Below are 25,114 nucleotides of genomic sequence, written 5' to 3'. Positions count from 1 at the left end.
CCCAAATGTCACCTACTCAGTAAGGCTTTCCTTGACCCCCCGTCACTCTATTCCTTTGCCTGCCTTTAATACATAGCCTTATGTTATATCTACAAGGGCAGGGATTTTTAGTGTCTTGCTTGCCTCTATATCTTTTGTACCCAAAGCAGGACCTGGTACACAGGGGTCTCCCCCACATTTCTTGAATGAAATAATTCTCACAATTCAAGTAACATTCTCCCCAGTCTCATTCCCACCCACATAACACTTGGCATGGAGGCAGCTTTGAAACCTAAGCACACTTTAATTTTCCACACAATCTCTCAACTTGACATGACACATAACCAACGCTACGGCCCCACATTGCCAAAAAGCCCATCACCAAAAGAAAACCTCCCTAGGAGAAGGGTCCATCTATCCCCAGTACACCGACAGTGTCCCACACAGCTAGTTGCTGGGGTCGGGGAGGGGGGGGGGCAGGAGGGTCTCAAGTGAAGGAACCACCACCCTGGTCTGGGGGAGGGTCCACTTTTCTAGACCAAGAACTTCAGGCCACGGAGCAGCCACAGCGGCACATGGCCTTCTGGTGCCGGCCTTTATCCCCACCTGGCCCTGCCATGGCCTCCTTTGCCATGGCCTCCCGGACTCTTTGGATCTCATGGATGAGCAGGGAAAAGGCCTCCTCCACACCTTGGCGTGTCTTGGCTGAGGTCTCCACAAAAGGGGCCCCCCAGCTCTTTGCGAGGGCTGCAGCAGCAGCACGAGCATCTCCGGTGGTGGTCACAAGGTCACACTTGTTGCCCACAAGGACGAGGGGCTGGGTGTGGTGTGGGCCCCAGGTGGCCCGCATCTGCTGCAGCTGGGCTAGAGACGAGGGGTCATCGAGGGCGAAGACACCCAGCACACCATCCCCGATCGCCACACACTGGTCACGCAGGGCCCGATGAGTGGCCTGCCCTGCCGTGTCCAGCACATTCAGAATGCAGCCTCCGTGATCCAGGGCCATCTCCTTCCAGTAGGAATCCTGGATGGTGGGGTCGTGGTCTTCCACGAAGCGCTGGTGGTTCAGCTGGATGGTCAGCGCGCTCTTTCCCACGCCACTCGCGCCCACTACCACGGCCTTGTACTCAGGCAGCTGCTTGCCAACACCCCTGGAGGGTGCCCGAGCCCTGTGGCTCTGCTCCTGGGAGCTAGGGCTCCAGGTGCCCAGGCCCAGATCAATCATGCTAGGCTTTGTTGGCAGCGCCATGGCCCCAAGTGGGCAGCTCAGGGAAGAGATGTGGACAGCAGGCCCTGCAGGTGGAAAGAGAAGAAAGACAATGGGGGTGGGGGGTTGGGAGGTTAGGTGAGACCATTTAGGGGCAAGGGGACAGCCGGGTGTCATCGAATCAACATTTATTGAGTGCCTAGTGTGTGCTAATCACCTAATATACTATATACATTATTTATGTTGTTTATTCTCTCTCACTCCCTTTTACAACGTAAACGCTGTGAGATTTTTAAAACAGCTTAATTAATTTATATACCATAAAGTTAACCTAGCTAAAGTGTACAATTCAATGTTTTTTAGTACATTCACGGAGTTGTGTGACCATCACCATAGTCTAATTTTAGAACATTTCCAGTCACCCGGAAAAGACACCCCCTACCCATTAGCTGCTGTCCCTCCGCATTCCGGAGGGAGGGCAGGGATTTCCTTCGTCGGTTTTGGTTTCGGATTGTGTCACCATTGGACCCCAGCCTGGCACACTGCTAGTCATAGTTTGTGCCGAGCAACATTCCTGCCCCCAGGAGTTTACGTTTTAAAAGATGGAGACAATAAACCAAATAGGTAAGCAAATGATGAGGTCTGTTAGCCATTGTCATTGGAATTTAGTCTTTATTACTTATTCAACATACAGCTGTTGAGAACCTACTGTGGGGCAAGGACAAAGAGGTGGGGAAAAAACAGATTAAGAAACCCCCGACCCTCATGAACGTGACATTCTAGTCAGGAAGACAGACAACAAAGATAAATCAGTAAAATATGTTTCAGCAATAGGTGGTGATAAGCAGGCAGAAGGTGCTTGGTTAATGTTAGGTATTTCTATTATAATTTAATTTTCATTCATTAATTCGAGGACCTTCCTGTGCGCCAGGCATTGTGATGGGTGCGGGGATGGGGGGTGGGGTGGGGGGGCGGGGATATGGCTGAGAACAAAATAAAGTCCCTGCCCTTGGGAGGGTTAGATTCTGAAAGTGAGAAAGAGACAATAAACAAGTTAAGCAAGTAAATTACCATGTAGTTAGAAGAGGATGGGCACACAGCAGGTACTCAATTAGCGTTCACTATTAATACTAAGTCACCATTAACCCATTCAATACACATCCTGGTCTTGGTTCGGTGTGTGGCCTCAGGAAATGCATCATAATGGCTGCGGCCCCGAGTGTCCCAGGAAGCCCTGGGACAGTGGCAGCTGGGGGGCAGGTGGTGGGTTTGAGGGATCCACAGGGGGTGGGGGTGGAGGGGGGGGTTCTGTGGAGTTTGGGATCCGGGGGTCAGGGTTGGGGGGCTAGGTCCCAGGTGGGGATCCAGCTGTGGGGCCCTCAGCCCAGAGAAGATCCCTGAAAAGAGTTGTGGAATGCGCTCGCCCAGGAAGAAGGGGGCCATGATGAGGAGATGTAAGCAGAGGACAGAGCTGAGGGGAGGGGGGCAGCGAGGAGGCCAGGGCAGTAGTGCGGGCCAGCAGTGGGGGATCTGGACGAGCCGGGCGGGATTCAGAGATGTTCCGAAGGCAGGCCTGACAGGATTTGCTGAGGGACTGGGAAGAAGGGGAGGGAGTCCAGGCGACTGGAGAGGTGGGTGCCATCACCCGAGGCAGGGCCAGGTGAGGGGGCCCTCGCTCTGGGCGGGGGGGTCGCTGGGGCTGACACTGAGAGCACCCGACACTGGCAGCGGAGCGCCGGCCGACCTCCCGACACCTGGCGGGGCGCTAGGCAGACGCTGCCACTGCCGCTTCGTCAACAAGGAACCGTGAGGCTCGGGGAAGAGAGCCGCGGTGACTGGCCCGAGGTCACACAGCCCATCGCAGGGCGACACGGGAGTACAGAAGTACCGCAGTGCCAAGTGCCAGTGGGGCACTGTCGGGGGCCCCTCCCCCATGCCCGTACCCATTCCTTTGTGTCACCTCCCTGACCTGAGCGGAGCGGGGGGCGCCCACCCCAAGCGCAGTCCTACCCCTTTCCGGGCTGGCCCGGGCCCCGTACACGTGTCCCCTAAGCCCGGGCGGCTGGCCAGCATGGGGCTGGGAGGGGGGGACCCCCAGTTTCACCCCGAAGCCGTGACCCCGTGCTCGGCCTGGACCTCCCCGCTCAGCTCCCGACTCCCCGCTCGGCGCCCACACCCTCACCCAGGCCTGTCCTCACAAAGGCGGCCTGGGGTTGCTGGCCCCTGAGGATGGGAGGAGACAGGGGAGGGTCCCCGACACCCGACCTCGGCCATACCCCCACAGCCCTAAGTGGAAGGACCTCCCAGGTCGGTGCCGTGGGGCCTGGGCGGCCCGGCTCACCTCACCTGTGTCCCAGGAAGGCCGGTGGCGCAGGTACCCGAACCCTCCGCTGCTCTGACAGGACTGACAGGGGAGGAGACGCTGGTCCCAAGGGGGGGTATGGGGCGGGGGTATGGGGCGAGGGGGGGATGGGGATGGGGGAGGGAGTGCGCATGCGCAGCCAGCTGCCCTCGGGCCCCTCCGCTGGCTCACCCCTGTCCCCCGCCCCTGGGGTGAGTGCTGGGTCACTGCCCGCCAGGCGAGTGTGCGCAAAGGAGGTCTTCTTGGGGTACGCTGTGAGCGCTGACCCCCGCTGTGTGCCCCGTGCATCCCGCTGCACCTCTTCCTTACCTCCCATCTGGGACGTGATTTCGTGTTTTTACTGCGTGGGGGGTGTGTCAGATTTTTGACCTGAATGTCCAGACTTTGCCAAATGTTTTGTGAGGGCCTGAGGCCCTGGAGCTTGTGCTGCCTCAAGTGGGCTTTTTGGTAGCATGGGAGAGAGTTGCGTCCGGTCCTGGAGGGAGAGAGTTGCAGAGGAGGGGTTATTTTGTAAAGGCAGAAAGAACCTGATTTGAGGTGGATGTGTTCCAAGCTACAACATTTCTTAGACTCCCTTGCAGCTATGGCAGTCATGTGACACAATTCTGACCAATGAAATGTAAGCAGGTGTTGTGGGGCGGGGGCAACCACAATGCTCCTTCAAAGAGGATGACTGAGCTGACCCTTCCCCTTTCCTATTCTCCTCTTCTTGATTGGGTGGGGCTCTGTTGGCCATCTTGGGGTCACAGGGTGGCCATGAAGAAAAGCCCAGGAAACCTCAGCCCAGACTCCTTTGAGTTGCCGAAGCAATTCTCATTATATGGGAGAAATAAAACCCTAAAATTATCCCACAATTCCCCACCCTTGGTCAGTGGTAGACACTCCTTCCCCCAGGAAGCTACCCATGACCACCAAATCCAAGTATGTTAAACCTGGACACCCCCCCACCCCCCAATCAAGACAAAGACAGATGGGGAGACTGAGGCCTAATGAAGACACTTCATGAGAGTTTTCTTGCCTTCCCAGCCAGGGTGTAGCTGGGACTGGCTGTGAGGCTCCTATTTCTAAGGCAGGAGCTCATTTTCTCACAGATTCGCACCATTTAATCTCTTATGGAGCCAGTCAAGCTGCTTGCTCTATTTCCAGTTAGTTTTTGGATGAGCAGGGGGTTGACCTGATAAAGACCCACACCCTCATTCCTTCATTACTCATCAGCCCTGTTGGCCAGGAGGGTGGGCTTCTTTACCCACTCAAGATTAAAAGCGTTCTCCAAGTTTTGTAATAGCTTGTACTTTATTACATATGCAACCCCGCCATACCTGCCACTTGATCCCCCTTCCCTCCAAAGTATCATCTTTATATCAGCCCCCTCTTGGGGTCACTGAGCTGCTCCCCTTGCCTTCTGGGGCAGAGTAGATGGAGTCCCTTGAGCAGGCAGTGGGAGATCTATAATTGATCATCACAGTTCTCTTACAAATATATACACTTAAATCAGCACCCTGGGCGAGTTGTAAAGGGTCTTCAGGATGGGATGGAGTGAGGCTACCCCTCATCAAAGGTATAGCTTGGCATGAACTAAGGTTGGTCTATCTTGGGTCTCAGAAGGTGAAGAAGAGGAGCACACTCTGGGATTTAGTGTGAGTGGGGCATGTTCTCCCCAAACTTGTTCTGGTGGGCGATGTTCTTCACAGCTAGGAGAGCCTGAGCAGGAGGCAAGAGAGGGGAGGTAAGAGTGAGCACCCCTCTACCTCAGCCAGGAGGCTGCCCCCACTCCAGCCCTCAACCGCCCTGTCTCTTGGCCTATCCCACATGCAGAAGGGTCTCCATTCGCCCCTTATGCAATCACAAAAGGTGTGTGTGGGGGGGGCGGGGGGGAGTGTGAGTAAGTGTGCACACATTAGAGGGTCTGCCCAGGGCCCACCTCGTGGTGAACGTAGGCTTGACAGTGGTAACACCAGGTAGACAGGTCGGCGTAGCTGAGTACCAGCGGGTGTCCCAGGCCTTCATGGTGTTGGAGCATATGGGCGTTGATGTAACGACTGCAGTAGACCTGAGGTTGGGGAGCGAGCATTGGGTGGGGAATCAGCACCCACCTGTGGTTTGCTCCTGGGCCAACCTCCACCCCATCCCTTTCCTCGGCTGCATACCTGGTAGCAAGACAGACACACCCAGTTCTCCTGGAGTGCTCCACAGTCCTGACAAGGTTGGGTCACATCCAGGCCTGCTTCAGGTACGGGGCATACTGCCACCAAATGGGGACACCAGGGCAGTGGTGTTACAGCATAAAACATGGCCTGGGGGTGGGTGAAACTGAGTAAGGTAGGGACTCCACCTCCCCATTATATGTTCCTATAGCGCATGCTCCTACGTGGAGGCACAAACGGGCATGAGAAGGAAGCCACTGTTCTAGCCTCTCCCAGAGCTCACTTGGTCAGTGTCAGCATGGTCTCCAGTGACCTGCATCAGTACTGACTCATTCATGTCCTGACCTCCAGCTGCCTCTCCTAGTAGCTCCTCCTCTTCTGGGGGTTCCTATACACACAGAGATAAGAGGTGTATCCGGGAGGCCTGATTCTTGTCCCTTCTTCCCCCCTACCTGGGTGTGGTGGGCCTTACCTGTGCCTTGTCTAGTTCCAAGGTCCTGAGATTTCCAGTCAGCTTACTGGGGGATATCTGGGTTGTGGCTCCTTGCATGGGTGACGCTGGAGGAGTCTGACTGTCAGCGCATGAGGCTGGAGGGCTTTGGATCAGCTCAGCTCCCCCCACAGCCTCCTCCGAGGTGGTCTGGTCCAGCGTGGCATCCCCTGTGGCTGCCTCTGAGGTGGCCTGGTTCAGCCTAGCAGCTCCTCCCATGGCTGTCTCTGATGACTGGTCCTGAGTGAGCTCCATCACAGCTGTCTCTGACGTAGTCTGGCGTGGAGTGGACTCTTTCACAGATGTTGCTGAGGTGGCCTTCCCCGTGCCTGCCTCCAGAATGTTCCCTTCTGGCATGGTCATCCCCTTGGCTGACCCAGGATTGGCTGGCTGGGGTGCCTTCTTGGTGATCAACTTAGAACTGGAGGGTCCCTCTTTATCTTTGACCTCTGGAACCATGGAAGGGAGATCCTTGAGTGTGGGTGCTATCCCTTCTCCCGCCTCTAAACCCTGCCCTCCCCTGAGCCCCCACTGCCCGCAGTTCCCCTTACCCACTCACTTGTGGCCCGCAAGCTGCACCAGTATCTGCGATGGACTTGGATGGTCTCGGTGACTGAGGCCAGGGCCCCTGACAGTGGGGGCCGCAGCAGGGTCAGCAGGGGTGGCGGGTCCCCAAGGAGGGAGTGGGTGCAGGCGGCCATGGACTCCGAGATGGATGTCAGGTTATAACCACCCTTTGTTAAGGAAAAGAGGAGGGAAAGGTATGACGGGGGGGTCCTCAGGGAATTTGGGAGACGAGATGTCCTGCCTCCCAATCTCCCCTTGGGGTCCTGCAAGTCTGGAGGGTAGGTACTGGGGACAAGTAGAACCCACATCTGTCAGATGGACAGCACCCACTGTGTGAGGTGGTCGTTGAGGGGGATAAAATTGTGACGTAAAGTGCAAGATAACAATAACCACAAGAATGACAGTACTGATGGCAACATTAGTAAGCGCTGACGTTCATTAAGTGCTTGCTGTGTGCTAGACCCTATTCTAAGCACTGAATCCTCACAACCACATGTGCTGAATCGGTGCAGGAACCTGCCTTCACAGTATGGGAACCCCTGGCCCCACCCACAGAGAAGGCCCTGCCCTGCCCTGGTACAGGAACAACTGGTCTCTCTCTCTACGTGAATCTCTATCCTGACCTGGTATGGGAACCCCCTTTTCTCACACTCTATAGGAACCCCAGTCTCTGCTCTTTTTCCAGATAAAGAAACCGTGGCTCAGAGTGGTTAGATGACTTGTCTGAGGTCTTAACAGCTGGTAAGAGGCAGCACTGAGGTTGGAACCTGGGCTACCTGAGGAGAGAGTCCACCACCCTGCTCCACCACAGGCAGGCCTGGGCACACGGTGGGACATCTTACCAGCCAGTTAATCTCTCTGTGACTTACTGTCCTCATCTGTGAAGGAGTACAAATAACAGCACAGAAAGTTGCTGAGTGGGTTAAACTAATGTACGAACAATGCATAACCATAAGAAGCCACAGCTCTTATACAGGGCTTACCATGTGCCAGGCACCCCTCCACGATTAGCCAGCTACATCTTACAGACAAGGAAACTGAGGCACAGGGGGCGGGGGCACTGAGTACTTTACAAAAGGTCAGTGAATTTCCTTTGTCTCAGGATTTTGTTGGAGGTAGTTCAAGTAGAGGTAAAAAGCAAAGACTCTGGAGCCAGGCTGCCTGGGTTCAAGGCCTGGCTCTGCCATTATTAAATGTGTGACCTCCGGCTAGTCACCACAGCTCTCTGTACCTCAGTTTCCCTGATCTTGAGAGAGGAAAATGATGAGGTCAGTAGACCTTACCTCACAAGGCTGCTTTGTTAAGTAAATGCATTAATAATGCACGTAAAGTGCCAAGAACAGTGTCTTGCACATAGTGAGTGCTCAATTAAAGTTGCTAATGCTGGTGTTATTACTAATGCCCAGTGTGTGCCCACAACCCCAGGTGGGGACACCCAAGTCTTCCCGACCACCCTCCCACCACAGGAAGAGGGACCGAGACAGCTACCTCTAGGATAAGGATAATGCGGCCATTGGCCAGGCCCATCAGCAGGTGGGTGAGGTGGGCATAGCCCTCAGGCGACACCTGGCAGCTGCCCAGTGGGTCCCCCCGGGCAGCATCGAAGCCAGCTGAGACCAGCACCAGTTCCGGGTTAAACTGAGGCAGGCAGAGAAGAGACACGTGAGCATGAGGGTGGGGGCGTGGGGAGGCAGCAGTTCAGGGAGACCCAGAGACACAGACAAGGACAAATGAAGACATGGCAATGCAAGTCAGAGAGATGGAGACATGGGACCTGGAGCCCGGGAGACACAAGACCAGAGCCCTGAAAATAGGGAGGGGAGGACATGGAGACACAAGAGAGATTCAGAGATGTGGACACATCAGACACAGATTTAGAGACCCGAGATACAGAGATACGGAGATGTGAGAAACAGACGGACAGGGTCATGAAGCAGAGTTGTGAGGTGTGGAGACTCATGTCAAGAGATGGTGACATGAGACGGAGAGATATGTCCTCACATACACACCCAAGGGTGAGACCAAGAGGCACACACTCCCCTCCCTGTGTCAAACATGGGACACATGGGCACAACACAGGGTTTTATACACACGGTGCCAAAGAGAGGTGCACACGTTTCCATCACAGAAGATGACAACACAAGTGCCACACACAGAAGATGGTCACATACAGTCACATACACCCACACACAATCACACAGTCTCACACAGACCAGACTATACATGGTACTAGTCACGCACGCACACACAGTTTCTCAGAGGGAACAGTAATCCACAGCTACCCCTGCACAAACACAATCATACACATGCCACCACCACAGTCACAATAGTCACATGTGCTGTTGCACCCACAGGAGGTGGTCGCTTGCACATGGTCACACACACTATTTCACAGAGTTACACACACACAGAGATAGTCACAGCCAACTGTGCACAGACACACATACACATCTGAACACGCATGTCTGCACAGAGGTCACAGAGATGGCGCTCACGTTCATCCACCCTCAGAGTTAGTCATGTACACATGATTTGCCACACATACACACAGTTTACACACGGAGGAAGCAGTTACCTACAGCCACTCACACAGAGTCAGGGAAATGTATATAGGCCATAGGAGAGAGAGATGACTGTCACACACAGCCTTCCACATGCAGAAAGTCACACACTGGCTGTCACAGAGAGAGCAATGTGCAGTGACTCACAATATCACACACATCACACAGAGCAGCGGTAGTGACAAATAGCTCCCTGCGCAGAGTTTCACACGTGCTCGAACCCCTCCCCACCTGGCACGTGCAGTTCCACAGAGATGGCAGTCACATGGGGCTACCATCACACACAGATAGGCACTAGTGATGGTGTACACACAGGACAGGTACACAGCCAGGCACACCCCCAGGCAAGACCATCCCCGCACACTCCCAAGTCCTCACAGTTACACACAGAAGGCAGTCACATACAGCCACTGCACAAACATACCCAAAGGCCATCACAGAGTCACATCCCCTCCCCCAAAGCCATCACAGCAGCCACCCGCAGGTCCTCTCACAGGATCAGTCACTGAGATGTCGGACACATGCACGCCTGCTGCCACCCACACAGTCTTGTCACGTGCATCCTAAATCGTACCTCATAGGCAATGGGAAGCACCAGACGATGCCAGGCAACCAGGTAGTCGGCGTCACCCAAGTGGGGCCCATTCCAGGCCACATTGACGGTGAAGCCCGTGCCTGCAGCCTGACCTATCTGGCTGCTGGCACCCTCGTCCCCCATAGGAAAGAAGGTGCCATGATCATAGCGGTGCAGAGAAATGTACAGCACGCTGCAGGAACACGGTGGGAAGGAGGGATGTGCCTGGTTAGCGAGGCACCCATGAGGCATGGCCCGCCCACCTCCCTGACCACACCCCACCCCCTGACCCAGCCCCTCACCTGGGGTCCTCCTCAAATATGTGCTGAGTTCCATTACCATGATGGACGTCCCAGTCCACGATCAGGATCCTGAGGAGGGAGGGGACAGCTTCTCAGTTACCCCGGGACACTAGCCCCCTGGGGGAGGGCAGGGACTAGACCCCTGGAGTCTGTATGCAGGGGCATTTATTGCGGATGGGCGGACCCTGGGTCCCTGGGGAAAGCACTGGGTGGCAGGCTTGTGGGTCCTATCAGAGTCCTAAGGGCTTCACTGTGGGCCCGAGCGAGTGCTCAGGGCCAGATCCCGGGCCTTGTGTGGGTAAGTGCCAGGGGCTAGATCGTGGGTCTTTTGAAGGAAGCACCAGAGGCCAGACCCTGGGTTCTGTTGGGATAGTCATCAGGGGCCAGAAATTCTGGGGAAGGGGACCCTGGATTCTGTTTTATAAGCACCTGGGTGCCGCAATCTGGGGATCCTATCTGGGTAAGCACTGAGAGGCTAGGTCCTTGGTCCTTTCCTGGACGTGCTGGGCAATTGGACCCTTGGGTGGTTCGGGGTAACTATGGGGGCTGCACTATGGGGCCTGCTGCATAAGCACCAGGCGGTGGGGGCAGGGAGCCCTCACCGCAGCACACGCCCACTGACGGCCTGGGCATGGCGAGCAGCCACAGCCACAGAGTTGAAAAAGCAGAAACCGCAAGCAGCATCCCGCTCTGCATGGTGGCCGGGGGGACGCACCACAGCAATGCCATTCAAAACCTGGCGGAGGGGCAGGGAACAAAGATTAGACCACCCACCCTCCCCGCTTTCCCTTCCCTTTCCTCTCCTCTTCCATCTCTCCTGTCCCTCTACTATTCCACCAGCTGCTAGGGGCCCCCAACCCTGTAGCCCCCATCCTGCTGGGTGCACTTCCCCAGGAGCCAGGCCTCTGGTGAGCTAGGATCTCCTCCCATTGCATGCCCCCTTTCCTCAGGCCTGGTCCACCTCTCAGAGCCGCCTCTTTCCCCACCCCCCACCCCCAGGACTTCCTCTCCTGGAGCCCAAGGTCCCCTCCCCAAAGTGCAGGCACCTCTCCCGCCAGCACAGCCTCCACCAGGCGGCAGGCGGCGCCAGCAGCCAGCTGTGCACAGGTGAAGGTGCTGGGGCAGATGTAGATGGAGTCATAGTTGGCGCCCTCGCGGTGCAGCTCCCGGATTTTCATCTTCTCCGTGGCCCGCAGACGATCCACGTGCTCAGCACTGGAGGCACAGAGGGGGCACTCAAGGGGACAGCCAGGTAACTCTGTCCCCTCCACGTCCTCTCCTGTGTCTCGCAGCAGCTCCACGTAACAGAGGCAAGCCCAGGCTCCAGCCCCCAGGGTGGCTTGCGTGCTCTGAGGCCCCATCCCACCCCAGCCACAGGGGTCTGACCTGTGGCAGGCGAGCAGCTCAGCGTCCGTGGCTGGACGTGCGGGCAGGGCGAGACAGCGCCCGGCAAGACCCAGCTCCTCCAGGCGGTGCATGATACGCTGGATGCGCTGAGGCGTCTCGGGGTGGTGGCTAGGAGTGGGGGAATCGGAGGCAGGGCTTAGTGTGCTTGAAGTGGGGGGTCCCTCCCCTCCTCCCACTTAGCCCACCTCTCTGACTGCATACTTGTCCCACAAGTTGTAGTGATCCATCATCTGTTGGTCATAGACCAGCCCTGTGCGAGCCTGCAGCACCGGCCACGTCAGGATTGGGAGCTCAGGGGGCTGCCACGGTCCCTCCTCCTCCTTCTCCTCCACATTGTCCCCCTCCACAGTGTCCTCCTCCTCCAGAGTCTCAGCTGCATGGGGAGGCCACATTCACCCTAGTCCTACTCCCCCACCCTGGATCCCCTTAATACTCTGGCACTCAGTTTACCCAAACCTAAAAAGGGGTGGGAGGCCTGAAACCAGGGCCCAGTGAGAGAGAGGGCCTGACCCTCCCCCACCAAGGCGTCGAGGAAAGTCAGAGTGGGGTCTGGAAGAGTCTCCTCCCACAGCTCATTCCCTGCCCAACCCCCCACCCAGCGCACTCCCTGCCAACTACCTGATCTCACAAAGACCTTCCAGAAGGGCTCAAGGGCTTCTAGAACACAGGAGATCGACGCCTGGGCACTGGAGGGCAAGGGAGGGGAAAATGTGACCAACTGGCCCCTGAGTGGGCAATGAGGGGCCTACTTCTCCCCTCCTCCACCTGGGCTCACCTCGGGCAAGGGGTGCCAGGGAACTCCAGCATGGGGCAAGGGTCTCCCAGAAGGGTGTGGAGAGAGGCGCTGACGCCCTCAGCCAGGGAGCGGAGGTTGTAGCCACCCTGGGAGAAGGAGTTCACATGAGGGAGGGCAGGAAAGAACCAGATGTTACCAGAGAAGAGTAGGGTGTTGTCAAGCAACAGGGCATTTGAAGGCTGACTTCATTTCATGTGCTGGACAGTATCATGGGGTGATTACCACTATTATAATGCCCATTTTACATAAGGAAAGCAGAGGCACAGGGAAGCTGAGTGACTTAGGAGAGGTTGTCCAGCTAGTAAGTGGAAATGCTGGGACAGGACTGAAAGTTGTTCTTACGTCTTCCAGGATCCATGGGCTGAGAGACGAAGTGAGTCACTCACCTCCAGTGAGAGGATCAGCTTGCCTCCTGCCAGACCCATGAGCAGGTGGGTTAGCTGGGCGAACCCTGCCGGAGTGGTGGCCATCTCGCCCTGGAGGGACGTGGAGGGTCAGCCCTGCTCCGTGCGGCCCCCTTCTGCCCTCCTGCCATCCCAGTGCACCTGCCTTACCTTGGGGTCCCCTTGGAGGGCATCAAATCCAGCAGCTACCAGGACCAGCTGGGGCTGGAACTGAAGGGGGTAGGAACTACATGAGGCCACCTGCCCTCACGGCCCTTCCCTCAACATCGCCTCTGCCCCAACACACCCCAGACCCACGGGACCTCAAGGGAAACTGGCAGCAGGACGTGCAGGAAAGCGGCGATGTAGTCGGCATCTCGCATCCCCACCTGCAGACAGGGAGGCATGATGGGGACGTCCTGCCATCTGCCCTGAAGGGCAGGGGTGGGCCTCATTTTGGGGGCAAAGGGTGGGCAGATACTGACCTGGTTCCAAGGCACATTGATGGTGTATCCCTGGCCTTGGCCAAAACCTGTGGTGGACCAGTTGGAGGCTGTAAGGTGGGGCCAGAACCGACCCTGCTCGTAGCGGTGGATGGAGAAATAGAGGACGCTAGAGACAGAGAAAAAAAAGAGGTGAGGGTTGAGGAGTCGGTCCCCCCAGAAACCCCCAACCCACAGCTACCACAGTTGACTCAACCATTCACTCATTCTCTCAGTAATTTCCCCATGAATTCTTTAATTCATACATTCATTCATTCTTCCATTCAGTTGCCAGCTTATTCATCCTCTCATCCATTAATTCTTCCATTTATTTATCCATTACCTCACTCACTCATTCATTTGCTCTCTTACTGAAATTGCTCCCTCAGCAAACACTGCTGCCCCTCTCAGTGCCCACCCAGTTCTAGCTCTGAGACCCTGAGAGCTATCAAGTCTATCCCACCTCCTAGGGCTCCTGACCCCGTGGGGGACTCTAGATCATGCCTGCCCACCCACCAGCCCCTGTGACCAAGATAGTGACAGCAGGACAAACCCTGTGACACTGGAGGCCCACAGAGGCATGAGGCTCTTAGTTGGCCTTAGTTGGCGGGAGCCAGCTAAGGCTGAAAAGAACGCCAGGCGAGGCTAGGGAGCTTAGTATTTTCCCTGAAGGAAGTGGGGAGACTCAGGGCCTAGGGGTTAGGAGGGGTGGGACTTGGTTCTGTATGTGGAGCTGGAGTGGGGATGCTGGCTGGGGCTCCATGAGGCCAGTGAGGGGGCAATTCCTTGTCTCCAATACCTTACAGGCTACCTCTACTATTTCTTCTATTTTCTAGGTGAGAAACTGAGCACTCAGAGCAGTGAGGGGGGCTGACACAGAACAGATACTGAAAAGACACAATGGTATATGTTCTGATAGTAAGCCAAGTAGGAGGGCTTGATTCTGACTGAGGTGATCAAAATGAGTATCTCTCATCCATCCTTCCATCCATCTGTTCATCCACCCCCTGCCTTGTTCCAGAAAGGACTTAAGGCAGCACTTTTTTCCTTTTTTAGGGAAATGCAAGAAACAGTGGTAAGCAATAAATCTAGACAAACTTAACAGTCACATTTTAATAAATGTTGATAATATAGTTGTGAAATTAAATGCAATTGGTATACAAGGATTTTTGGAATTGGGGGGATAAAGACCATGTGAAAGCTCTGGTCTTGAGTAGATGGGGGATGACTGTTTTACTTTTGACTCTAACAGATAAACGTACAGTAGAACATAAATATTATCATCGGGAAAGATAGGAATAAAGAAAAGATTTGAAGAAAGTCCACCCCACAAGAGAGCCACCAAAGTCAACAAACAGAAGAACTAACACCCAAGGAAATTAAGTTTATAAAGCAAATAGAAGGAGATTTAAAAATAAGTTCAACTGACTTCCAGTAAAAGAATGGTGGACTGATAGCACAGGTTTACCTCCTCATTCTCCTACAATCCTAGTCAAAAGATAGTAAAGGAATTTTAAACAAGTATCAACCCAGGAAGACAGAGAGTGGGAGAAAGGATGTCAGACAATTAGAGACTTCAACAAATCCCTGGAAAGTAGTCTGGGGCCCCAGCAGGCCCTCTCCCATGCTGAACAGGTTGGGAAGTCACCCAAGACAATCTGAGGTTTCCCTTCTGGAGAAGTCAAGCACAGATCCAGGTCAATGCTCACAAAATCAATTCTGAATAGCCAATTCACTGAATAACCAACTCACTAAATTTACTTGTTCCTTTTAACTACTAAGCTTTAGTTTACTAAATGAATTCTTGTTAATTTTCTTAGGCATAATAACAAGAATTCCTTAATATCATTAATCATTCTTTTTGTTTTAAAAGTGCATTGGAGGCAATAGCTGTGTTATTTTGTGGATATATGACTATATGCATAGATATGAAGAATTGTGAATATATTCAATGCATTCTTCTTTATGAATAAGAATGTATAAATGAAAAAAAAATCTATCCATGACCCTCAGTCTCCCAGCTCCCCATCTCTCAATCTCTTAACTCCATCAGGAGGGTCCTGGCTGGAGACAAATTGGATAGCCCTTAAAATACTATTATGAAGACAAGGAAAACAACTAAACTAAAGCTTAGTAGAGCATGAACACAGAGAGGAAGAAAGTGCTCTTGAAGCTTAAAAGAAGGAATGCAAGGTAAAGTTGAGGAAATCTCCCAGGACACTGAGCAAAAGGAAAAAAGAGACAGAAGACATGAGATAAAAAATAAGAGACACAGAGGATCAACCCAGGAAGTCTAACATCTGACTAACAGAGAGACCAGAGAGGACACAGTAGAAGAAATCATCAACAATCTAATAGAAGAAAACTTCTGAGGATTTAAGAAAGGCATGAGTCTTCAGATGTAAAATATCTACCACTGGTAAGCAGAATGAGGGGCAGGGTGAAAATTCAGAATGCCAGGGATAATGAGAAGAACCTAAAACCTTCCAGAGAGGAAAATATATTGGAAAGGAATGAAAATCAGACTGACATCTAGACATCTGTCAGCAACACTGAATGGTGGAAAATAATAAAGCAATGTCTGGAGAACAACCAACCTAGACTAGATAATGGGCCACAGGAGCTCAGGAACCATGGGAAAAAGTGGAATTTATGCAGTCAATTCAATAAAAGGCTGGATAAAACAACAACTATTTAGTAGTGTCCCCTACTGACAAGGATGGGCTCAATCACTTTCTGCAGGAAGGGTAAGGTGGTTCTCTTTCTGGAGGGAAGTCTGGCACTAGATTCTAGACTTTCAAGCACAGTGACCCTCTGACGAACTGGAAATTCATCCTACAGATATACTCAGAGGAGTATAAAATTATATATTTACCAGACTATTCACTGTAGAATTATCTGTATAGCAAAGACTGGGAAGACCTATAAACATCCTGGGGTTAAATGACCAAAGGTATAGCCATACAATGGAACACTGTACAGCTCTTACAAAGAACGAGATGCTTTTCAGAGGCACTAACATGGAGGTGTCCACACCATGCTGTTAAATGCAAAAAGCAAGTTGTTGAAGAAAATGTAGTGGTAGTATGTTAATAATAATAATGATAATGATGAATATTCATACATCTACAGGAAAAATTCTGTAACTATCAACAGTTACTTTTGAGGTGATAGGAATTACAGGAGACTCACTGCTTTAGACATTTCGATATTTAATTTTTTTGTTTGTTTTTTGGCCATGCCATGTGGCTTACGGGCTCGCAGTTCCCCGACCAGGGACTGAACCCCGGCAGAGACAGTTAAAGCCCGGAATCCTAACCACTAGGACACCAGGGAACTAACTCCCTTTAATTCTTTAAAGAAATAAAATTTGCAGTATTGTCATAATCAGAAAACATAAAGTAGTAATTTGAGGTTCACTCCAGCTCCAGGATAAATTGGTGAACGAGATCTCCAAACATCTGTGGGCTCAAATCTCATCTCTTCAACTTCTTCTCTCTATGACCTCTTAACCTGTAAGCCTCAGTTCCCTGATCTGTAAAATGGGGAACCCAACAGTCCCTGCCTCAGAATGAAATTAAGAGACAGCAGACACGCAGAGGGCAGTACCAAACCTGTTGCCAGGGCAGGCCCAACAAATGTGAATGCTTCCCCTTCCCTCCTGGGCCCCTTCTGGCTGGGCCTGTAAAGATGGCGGGTGGCTGGGAGTCTAGCATCTAGGGTGGTACTCCGGGCATACCTGGGGTCTTGGTCAAAGGTGAACTGTGTTCCTTGACCATGGTGCACATCCCAATCCACGATAAGGACCCTGTGAGTGGGAGAGAGGGGGGCACTATGTAAGCAGATCAAGGAGCAGCTGGGGGAAGTGCCTAGACCAAGATACCCAACCCTGCGCCACCCTCATTACACCCACCCTGCTGCTTGCTGCTGACCTCTGAATGTCATGCTTCTGTTGAGCATAGCGGGCAGCCACAGCCACGTGGTTGAACATGCAATACCCGTCCATAAGACTGTGCTGGGCGTGGTGTCCAGGAGGCCTGGGAAGGGCAGGGAAGGCCACAGATTAATGGTGGTGAGGGGTCCTCCTCTTCAGAGATGGACACTTCCCTGCTCTCTAATCCTGGACCACCAACTCCCCCAGTGCTGATGCCTGCACATCTGCCAGGAACTGAGTAATTGGGTCCCTCAGACCCTCACCCCCAGTCTACTCTTCTCTCTCTGAAGGAAATTTGATAATGCTCATTAAAATTATCAATGCATACACCCTCATACCAAGTCCTTCTGCTCCTGGGGACTTAGGCCACAACCTATATAACAAAAAGGGTGAAATAACATGTTTATAAATGGATGATATTTGCTGCAGCATTTTTTGGAAACAGCAAATGATTGGAGAGAACCAAAATGCCCAATGGTAGCAGGCAGGTTAACTTACTGTGCATTTGTATAATGGCATTCTACATGGGTCTAGGCTATACACTGTTAAGAGAAAAGCTTTCCAAGATATATAAGTGAAAAATGCATGATACAGGGAGTGTGTCGAGTGCTACCATAATTTGTGGCTAAAAAAGGGGAGGTAGGAGAAAAGCTACATCTTCTGCATTTCATCACTTCTGGGATGCCAATGATGAGAAGATGTACTGTGATTTTACATGCCAATAACAAAGCAGAAAATGCTGCCAAAGGAATTCTGAGTCACCATTGTTTATAAGATGCATCCAGATTTCAAGATGTTTCAAATATGAAAAAAATATACATCTTAGAATCAACAAGGTATGGTATTTATTCCATGAATGGCACAGACTATTTCTGGGAGGACACAAGAGTCGTTGGTGACAGCGACTGCCTCCAGGAGAGGAAGCAGGTGTCTGGCGACGGGGGTGGGGAGGACTTTTACTTGTACCTGACCCCTAACCTTTTTTAACATTTGATTCTTGAACCATGTGAATATACTTCCCACACCATTACCTTTTACATTTGAGAAAGGAATTTTTTTGTAATGTAAAAAAGCCTTATGCTAGTGAGTCCTACCTGATTATCGCCATACCATTCCGGATCTCAGCCCCCAGGACTGCATCCACCAGCCTGAGGACGGAGCCTGAGGCCAGGCAGGCACAGGTGTATGAGTTCTGGAGAGACAGTGGGGAGCCAGAGAGGGAGTGAGGGAGACAGCAGCCCTGTCCACTCAGCTGCCCCCCTCCAAGGTGGGGTGGATGTGGGGATGGGGGACCCCGGGATTGCCACCACCCTCTGCCCTCACAGTTCTCATCCATACCGGATGCAGATAAACTGAGTCATAGGTATCTGCTAGGACACGGAGTTCCCCCTCATTCATGTACTGGGTCGTCTCCATCAGATCAATGTATTCTAGACTGGGTATATAGATGGGGGATGGGATTCAGGGGCCCGCCTCCCTCCCTGGCCCTGAACCAGGGCCCTATCCCCTTCCCAGCTGAGTCCTCCATGCACCAAACCACTGGACAAGTCAGGCCTCCTCAACTGTCAATCTGGGGAATAGCTGGGATGTAGGATACCTTCCCTGCTTCTTCCCCAGCCTGCCTCATTTCCAGTAACAACCCTTGCCCTCTGCTCTGGCCACATCAAATCCTACCTCCAGGTCTTTGGCCAGACAGTTCCAGCTGTCTGCATCTCCCTTTCCTCAGCCTTCTGCTTCATGGGACTCATTCTTTTTCTCCTCTTAAAGCTCAGCTCAGATACCCCCTCTGCCACACTAACTTTCCTTGAGCCATACCACATCAGGCCTCTTACTCTGGGTTCCTTCAGCCCCCTGGGGGAACCCCCTGATCACTCTGTCCACATATCTATCATCTGTTTACACATCAGATTATAATAACAAAAAGAGCTCATCAGGGACTCATGATATGTCAGGCACCATTCTAAGCACCCGACACATATCAAGCCCTCCTGAGGAGCTCATGTTTACTAGCCCCCAAGTTACAGGCGATGACACTGAGATTCAGAGAGGCTCAGTGACTTGCCCAAGACCACGGAGCCCATGACATTCCTTCCCAAAGCATCTGGCCTGCCCTGGTTGGCCCAGGGCAGCCTCCTCCCCATCCCTACCAGGCTCCCAAGCCTTCACCTGTGAACCAACATCAGCTCCTCCTTTTCGGCGAATCGGGCCTGGGGAGACATGAGGAATAAAGGGCTAAGGCTCTGGCTGTCCCACCAGCTGCTGCCCTCTGCCCAGGATGTCGGCTGGGGGACTCACCTGAAAGGACACACAGCGATCCAGGAGGCCCTCCTGGATCAGCTGCTCCTTGATGGCATGGAGCCGCTCAGGGCCTTCAGGGAAGCTGGGTTGACAGAGATACAAATACAGATATAGATACAGATACATATGACACTGGTGAGCACCACATCTGCTTCTGCACATCTTCCCCATCTGCCCTTCCACAGCTGCTGACGCATGAAACTTTGGAGTCATCCCTGGCGCCTGCTGGTTTCCGTTCTCATGATATGTGCAGAGCCTGGCCCTCTCCTATCACCCCCAACTGCTGCTACCATTACCTCTCGCCTGGGCTATTGCACTCAGCTGGCCTCCCAGCTTCTGCCCTTGCTCCCCCAACAGTCCTTTCTCTGCACAGCAGCCCAGACACTGGTTAAAACTCAAATCAGGTCATGTCCCTCCTCTACTCAAAAAATTCTCCTGGCTCCCAGCTCACTCAGGGTAAAAGCCAAAGTCCTCCCCATGCCCCAGAAGGCCCTTCACGACCTGCCCCATCCCCTCTTTGACCCCTATCTCCTACTGCTCTCCCCCTCACTCACTCTGCTTCTCCTACACTAGGCTCCTCCCTGTTCCTCAATCAAACCAAGTACGTTTCCGCTAGCTCTTCTTCCTGCCCAGGACAATCTTCTCCCAGATGTCTCCATAGCTCACTCCCTCACCTCCTTCAGATCCCTGCTCAGGTAGTAAGGCCTTCCTTGATCATCGTGTTTAAAACTGAAGAGTCCCCTCCACTGCACTTTCTTTTGCTCTCCCTCCCGCTTCTCCACAGCACTTCTCTTTCTAATACACTTTATCACTCGATTTTTGCTTGTTTACTATCTGTCTCCCTCCTCTAAAACGTAATCTTCACGAAGGCAGGAGTTTTGTTTGTTTTGTGTACTGCCTGTCCCTAGCGCCTCAGGAGACGGTAGATATGTATTCAATAATGAAGTCTTTTGCCATCCTGAGTCTTCCACTGGGATAGGGGAGATAGATACTAAACTAGTAAACACATAAGTATAATAATGGACAAACAATGGCATGGGCTAGGAATATCTTGACGCTCAGGTGTGGGGGAAGGGGAGTGGCTAGGCAAAGCCCTCTCCGAGGGTCTCCTTGAGATGTGAATATTAACTAGGAGACGAGAAGGTGGAAATGAGTCTCTGGAAAAGGGATTGGCCAGGGTAAAGGCGTGAGATGAGAGAGTGCCTGGTATGTTGGAAGAACAGCAAGGGGATCAGTGTGTGTGAAGTGAAGCGAAGCGAATGAGGGGGAGGATTGGGAACCTTAGAGGCCAGGATGAAGAATTTGAACTTTACCTTCAGGGCAACACCCTGCCCTTGAAGGACTTTAAGAGAGAGAACATCACCTCATACATATTTTTTTAGGCTGTTGTGTAAAGAACAGGCAGCAGGGGTGAGGGTGGAAACAGGGAGGCCTCTGCAAGTCTAGGTGAGTGATGATGGTGGTGGCAGTGGAGGCGGTGAGGAGAGGTCAGATACTGAATACAGTTTGAACATAGAGCCAAAAGAATTTGCTGATGGATTGTAATGTGTGACTGAATGGGAAGTGTAATTCTTCCATTTCAGCACAAACATCCCTTCTTCAAGGAATCCTTCTGGGAACCCCGGATGCTAGTCTAGCGTTCTCTATTAAACACTCTTGAAAGCTCTGGTCTTAGGTCCTCCTTCATTAAACACCTCACACTGCTGATGGCGGTTTAGTGACCTGCTCTCCTACTCCCCTGTCAGCTCCCTGTCTGTCTTGTCTGACACGTTTGTGTCACCATCTCCGGTACACAGAAGGCACTCAATAAATGTTTGTTGGCTAAATGAAAACAACCCATTCAAGCCTGAGCCCCATCTCCCTAAATCATCTGCTTCCAGTCTCTAGGCTAGAGTAAGACAGGATTCGTTCTTCTAATGGGCTCTAAGTGTATGTCTTTGTATGGCTTGGGTATGGCCTGGAGGAGCCAGCCTCACCTGTCATCCCAGAGGCAGTGGAATTCATTTAGCTGCTCATCGAACACCAAGCCAGTGCCAGACGGTGTCCTGGCCTCCCGGTTCAGATCCTGCAAGGAAAAAAAATGGGAGAGACTGATGCATTGAGGGCCTGAGTCAGAGGGAACATCCCACACTGTCCAGGATGGAGAAGCTCAGGGTTTTGATTGTCACAGGAGGTTAAATTGCGGCCAGGCCCCTCTCACCAGCCCTTGCAGCCCCACGACTAGGTCTTGCTCGGCTGCTTGACTAAGCTTCTTCATTCTGCCTTTCTTCTTTACCTCCGCTAGACTGGGGCTGGAGCGGAGTACGGCACCCTTTTTAACACCTCGCTTCTGCCAAACAGAGAGAAGGGTCAGAGTCCAACGTACGCACGGCCCGCTGCTCCCCCTCCCCCTCATTAGGGCAGGTCTGGGGCCTCACCGAGGTCTGGGGCCTCACCGAGGTGACGCTGGAGTCGTGGGGGGGGGAATGGGGATTGTGCCTACTCCTTCGCTGTCTGGTTGTGGTGGAATCCTGGCCGGTGGAGGTCATGGCTGGGGAGACTTCACCCCTGACGCGTTTCTGGGGGGTGGGGTGGAGGTGACTCCGAAGGGGCCCAACGCCATGAAAACCCTACATCCCAGCCCTTCCCAGGCCCCGCCCCCTACGCTAGTCTCTATCCCTTTGCTATCTATTCCCCACCACCTTCTAAACTCTGCCTCTTAAGGCTCTCTCCCTCCAGCAGGGTGTCCATTCTACCTGGTCCCGCCCATTCCACTAGGCTCCACCCCTTTGACACTATTCATTCTCCTTTCAAAGTCTTGCCCTTTCACAGAGCAATTAACCCCCTGGCTCAGTCCGTTCTAGAGCCTGCCCTTTCCAGCTAATCACCGACCCCTTCCGCCCTATCAAGCCCCATTCCCAGACCCTTTCATTCCTCAAAGCCTCGCCCAGACCCCACCCCTTCGCAAACCTGCCCATTCCAGCCAATCTCCCGGGATAATCACCCACTCTTTCACTCAGCCAGACCCAGCCAGGGGCCCGACTCCACCCTTAACGATCCACTTAACTCCACCCCTTATTGGCCCGACCGGCACCTTCCACTTGGCTAGATCCCGCCCCTAACGTTTCAACAAGCCCAGCTCCTCAGGGGACTGCCCCTTTCCTTCCACCAGGCCCCACCCCCTACCCAGGCCCAATCCCTAACGCTTCACCAAGCCCCTTCAGCCAGTTCCGAGCCACCTCCCGCTAGCCCCTCCCCCTTCTCGCCCCCGATGTCGACGCGGGCGCAGCCCCTTTCTCAAACTCCGCCCCTGGCTTACGCCTCAAAATTCCCTGAGCCCCCTCTTTTCCGTTGGGCAGGGGCTCTCTACAGCCCGCCCCAATCCCTCCCACACTGGGGATCTTGCCGCAAGGCCGCGCCCCTCGTGCGGGCCACACCTCCCGCGAACTCACAAACTGCGGGTCTGCGCGAGAGCTGGCGACACGGGCTGTGCTGCGCCCGTATGAAGCGCGCGCCGGCGGCTGGACGATGCACTCGGGGTCAAACTCGCCCCTCCCCCAACCACCGCCGCTGTCGTCCTGGCGGCCTTGGCCGCCGTCCCTCCGTCCCTGTCCAGTTACCTTAGGAGCCCTCCGGACCGGCGCCAACTGTACCGTGCGATTAACTCAAGAGTGCAAGCAAGCAAGCAAGGCCGTTAGGAAGGGGCGTCTTCTCTCGTCCCAGTGGCTTCCCGCGTTGCGCGCCGTGATGACGTAGTGAGGGCGGGCTGGTGGGCCTGGAGCACGGTGGAAACTGGACAAGGCTGGTGGCGGCCAAAATGGGAGTGGTGATGTTAATAAATGTGAGGATTTTCTGAGTTCATATTCACTAAGGTGGTACATAGGAAGCACTCACCAAATGTTGGCTATTAATATTCTGCCGCGAAAATGAATGGTGGAGCGGAAGGAGTCTTAGTAGAGGCAAATAACTGTGATGATAGCAAGTATTATGTGACAGGCATTGTCGCAGGCCACAGTTCTATGAGGTAGCTCCTTAAGGCTGCTTTGAAGATAAGGAAACTGAGGTTATGCGACTTAGCCATGTGACCTTGAGCAAGTTACTGAGCATCTCTGGGCTTCAGTTTCTTCATCTGGAAAATTGTGGTAATTATAGTGCCGGAGCCAGAATGGACCTCAGGAGGGGAGTTTTTCTTTGGGTGGCGGCTCTCCCTGTCGGCCCCCTCCACTGGGTCACCTCTGCCCCCAAGCTGTAATAGAAAGTGTGTGCCTAGGGGGTAGGGGGAGTTGCCACTGTGCACCACCCCCCAACTCCCCCCACACCGTGTCTAAATGCCTAAATGTCAGCCCCGTAGGAGGCCGGTTTGTCCTCCTAATCTCCCTCTCTCATTCTTCACCATTTCCTACCGGGCTGTAGGCTGGGGCGGGAGAGATAAGCGGTCTGGGGTTCAGCATCGCTGACTAACTAACAGATTGACAGCCCCGCCGCCCAGTAGCCGGGCCCTCTTACCCTCTTGCAAACCCCAGTTCCAGCCTTCTCTTCCCTTCCACTCTTTTTCTACCTGAACGTGTCTTTTTGTCCCAGTGGAAGAGGGTCACAGCCCTAAGACTTTTAAACCTCCAAATACACCAAAGAAAACATATATACAATGATACACACTGAGGAACGTTCTGAGGTTGTGATGCCTGCAAAGTAAAAGAGTAGGAAGTCTTGTAAAGGCCAAGGCCTATTTTTTCTGTATAGTCAGAAGAGAGGTTCCTGTAGAGCTGAGGTTGGCAAACTTTTTCTATAAAGGGCCAGATAATGAATATTTTAGGCTTTGCAAGCCACGTACTGCTGCTGTGACATTTTCTTTCTCCCTCCCCTCCCCTCCCCTCCTCCCTCCCTTTCTTTCTTTGTTTTCCTTTCTTTCTTTTCCTTCTTCTCTCCCTCCCCTTCCCTCCCCTCCCTTTCCTTCCCCTTTGTCTCCTTTATTTTCTTTCTTTCCCTTAAAAAATGTAAAAACAGGCTGCAGTCTAGCTTTGGCCTGAAGGCCATAGTTTGCTGATCCCTGCTGTAGGGTGTCAGTCTTTGGTTTCCTTTATCTGGCTGGGATTCTTTTACAGGTTGAGTGCAGAGGTTACATGTTTCCTGAGGAGAAGTATTCCTTTTGTGTGAGGTGTGAGGACAGGGATTCATGGACAGGGTCAGGTCATTTCTGGTGTTCTTGTACTGGGTCAAGCAAATGTTCCTGGACAGAGTGAGGATAGGGATTCCTATAGTTTCTATAGTGTTGTTCCTCTACTGAACTAAGCAGGGGTTTCTATACAGGGCAGACCAGTTGTTTCTAGGGAGCTCCAGACTAGGGGTTCCCATACAAATTCAGGATGGGGCTCCTTAGACTGCATCATGACAGGTTCCTATGAAGAGATTAGGCAGCCCAATTCAGGGTCAGCACAGGTGTTTCTGTACAGGTTCAGAGCTGTGTTCATATAGATATTAGGATTAGGTGTTCATGTCCAGATTCAGTCAAGAGATTGTTATTAATTGGGGTAAATTATGTTAGCTGCTGTAAAACCCAGAATCTCGGGCTTCACAAATACGTTTCTTTTTTTTTTTTTTTTTTATAAATTTATTTATTTTATTTTTGGCTGCATTGGGTCTTCATTGCTG

At 52.8% G+C, this 25,114-nt stretch overlaps 2 protein-coding genes across 6 annotated transcripts; both read right to left on the bottom strand.

The window, feature by feature from the left end:
• Window positions 1-281: 281 nt before the first annotated feature.
• On the bottom strand, window positions 282-3,969 carry ERAS (ES cell expressed Ras). Its single transcript, XM_068534155.1, has 2 exons — window positions 3,858-3,969; window positions 282-1,272 (listed from the first exon to the last, which is right to left on the bottom strand). The coding sequence occupies exons 1-2, from the start codon at window positions 3,862-3,864 to the stop codon at window positions 527-529; spliced, it is 753 nt and encodes a 250-aa protein (XP_068390256.1). The 5' UTR covers window positions 3,865-3,969; the 3' UTR covers window positions 282-526.
• HDAC6 (histone deacetylase 6) lies at window positions 3,793-23,193 on the bottom strand. Of its 5 annotated transcripts, none has more exons than XM_068534149.1 (29): window positions 23,086-23,193; window positions 21,904-22,044; window positions 21,687-21,815; window positions 21,463-21,551; window positions 19,484-19,568; window positions 19,355-19,395; window positions 18,527-18,623; window positions 18,283-18,380; window positions 17,187-17,291; window positions 16,994-17,062; window positions 13,258-13,384; window positions 13,096-13,161; window positions 12,944-13,003; window positions 12,776-12,865; window positions 12,369-12,475; window positions 12,212-12,279; window positions 11,795-11,966; window positions 11,573-11,701; window positions 11,233-11,401; window positions 10,789-10,922; window positions 10,187-10,255; window positions 9,885-10,077; window positions 8,238-8,387; window positions 6,742-6,916; window positions 6,165-6,631; window positions 5,976-6,080; window positions 5,696-5,842; window positions 5,470-5,598; window positions 3,793-4,023 (listed from the first exon to the last, which is right to left on the bottom strand). In XM_068534149.1, the coding sequence occupies exons 2-29, from the start codon at window positions 22,012-22,014 to the stop codon at window positions 3,886-3,888; spliced, it is 3,519 nt and encodes a 1,172-aa protein (XP_068390250.1). In that variant the 5' UTR covers window positions 22,015-22,044; window positions 23,086-23,193; the 3' UTR covers window positions 3,793-3,885. The 5 variants fall into 5 exon arrangements, with proteins under 5 accessions (XP_068390250.1, XP_068390251.1, XP_068390254.1 ...); XM_068534150.1 differs by having other exon boundaries at window positions 3,886-4,023; window positions 21,922-22,044; XM_068534153.1 differs by lacking the exon at window positions 23,086-23,193 and adding an exon at window positions 22,918-23,011 and having other exon boundaries at window positions 3,886-4,023; window positions 21,922-22,044.
• Between the last annotated feature and the right edge of the window lie 1,921 nt (window positions 23,194-25,114).

The sequence above is a fragment of the Eschrichtius robustus genome, chromosome X, assembly GCF_028021215.1.
Source record: "Eschrichtius robustus isolate mEscRob2 chromosome X, mEscRob2.pri, whole genome shotgun sequence".
In the NCBI taxonomy this organism is placed as follows: Eukaryota; Metazoa; Chordata; class Mammalia; order Artiodactyla; family Eschrichtiidae; genus Eschrichtius; species Eschrichtius robustus.
This window is presented reverse-complemented; position numbering and strand designations above follow the sequence as displayed.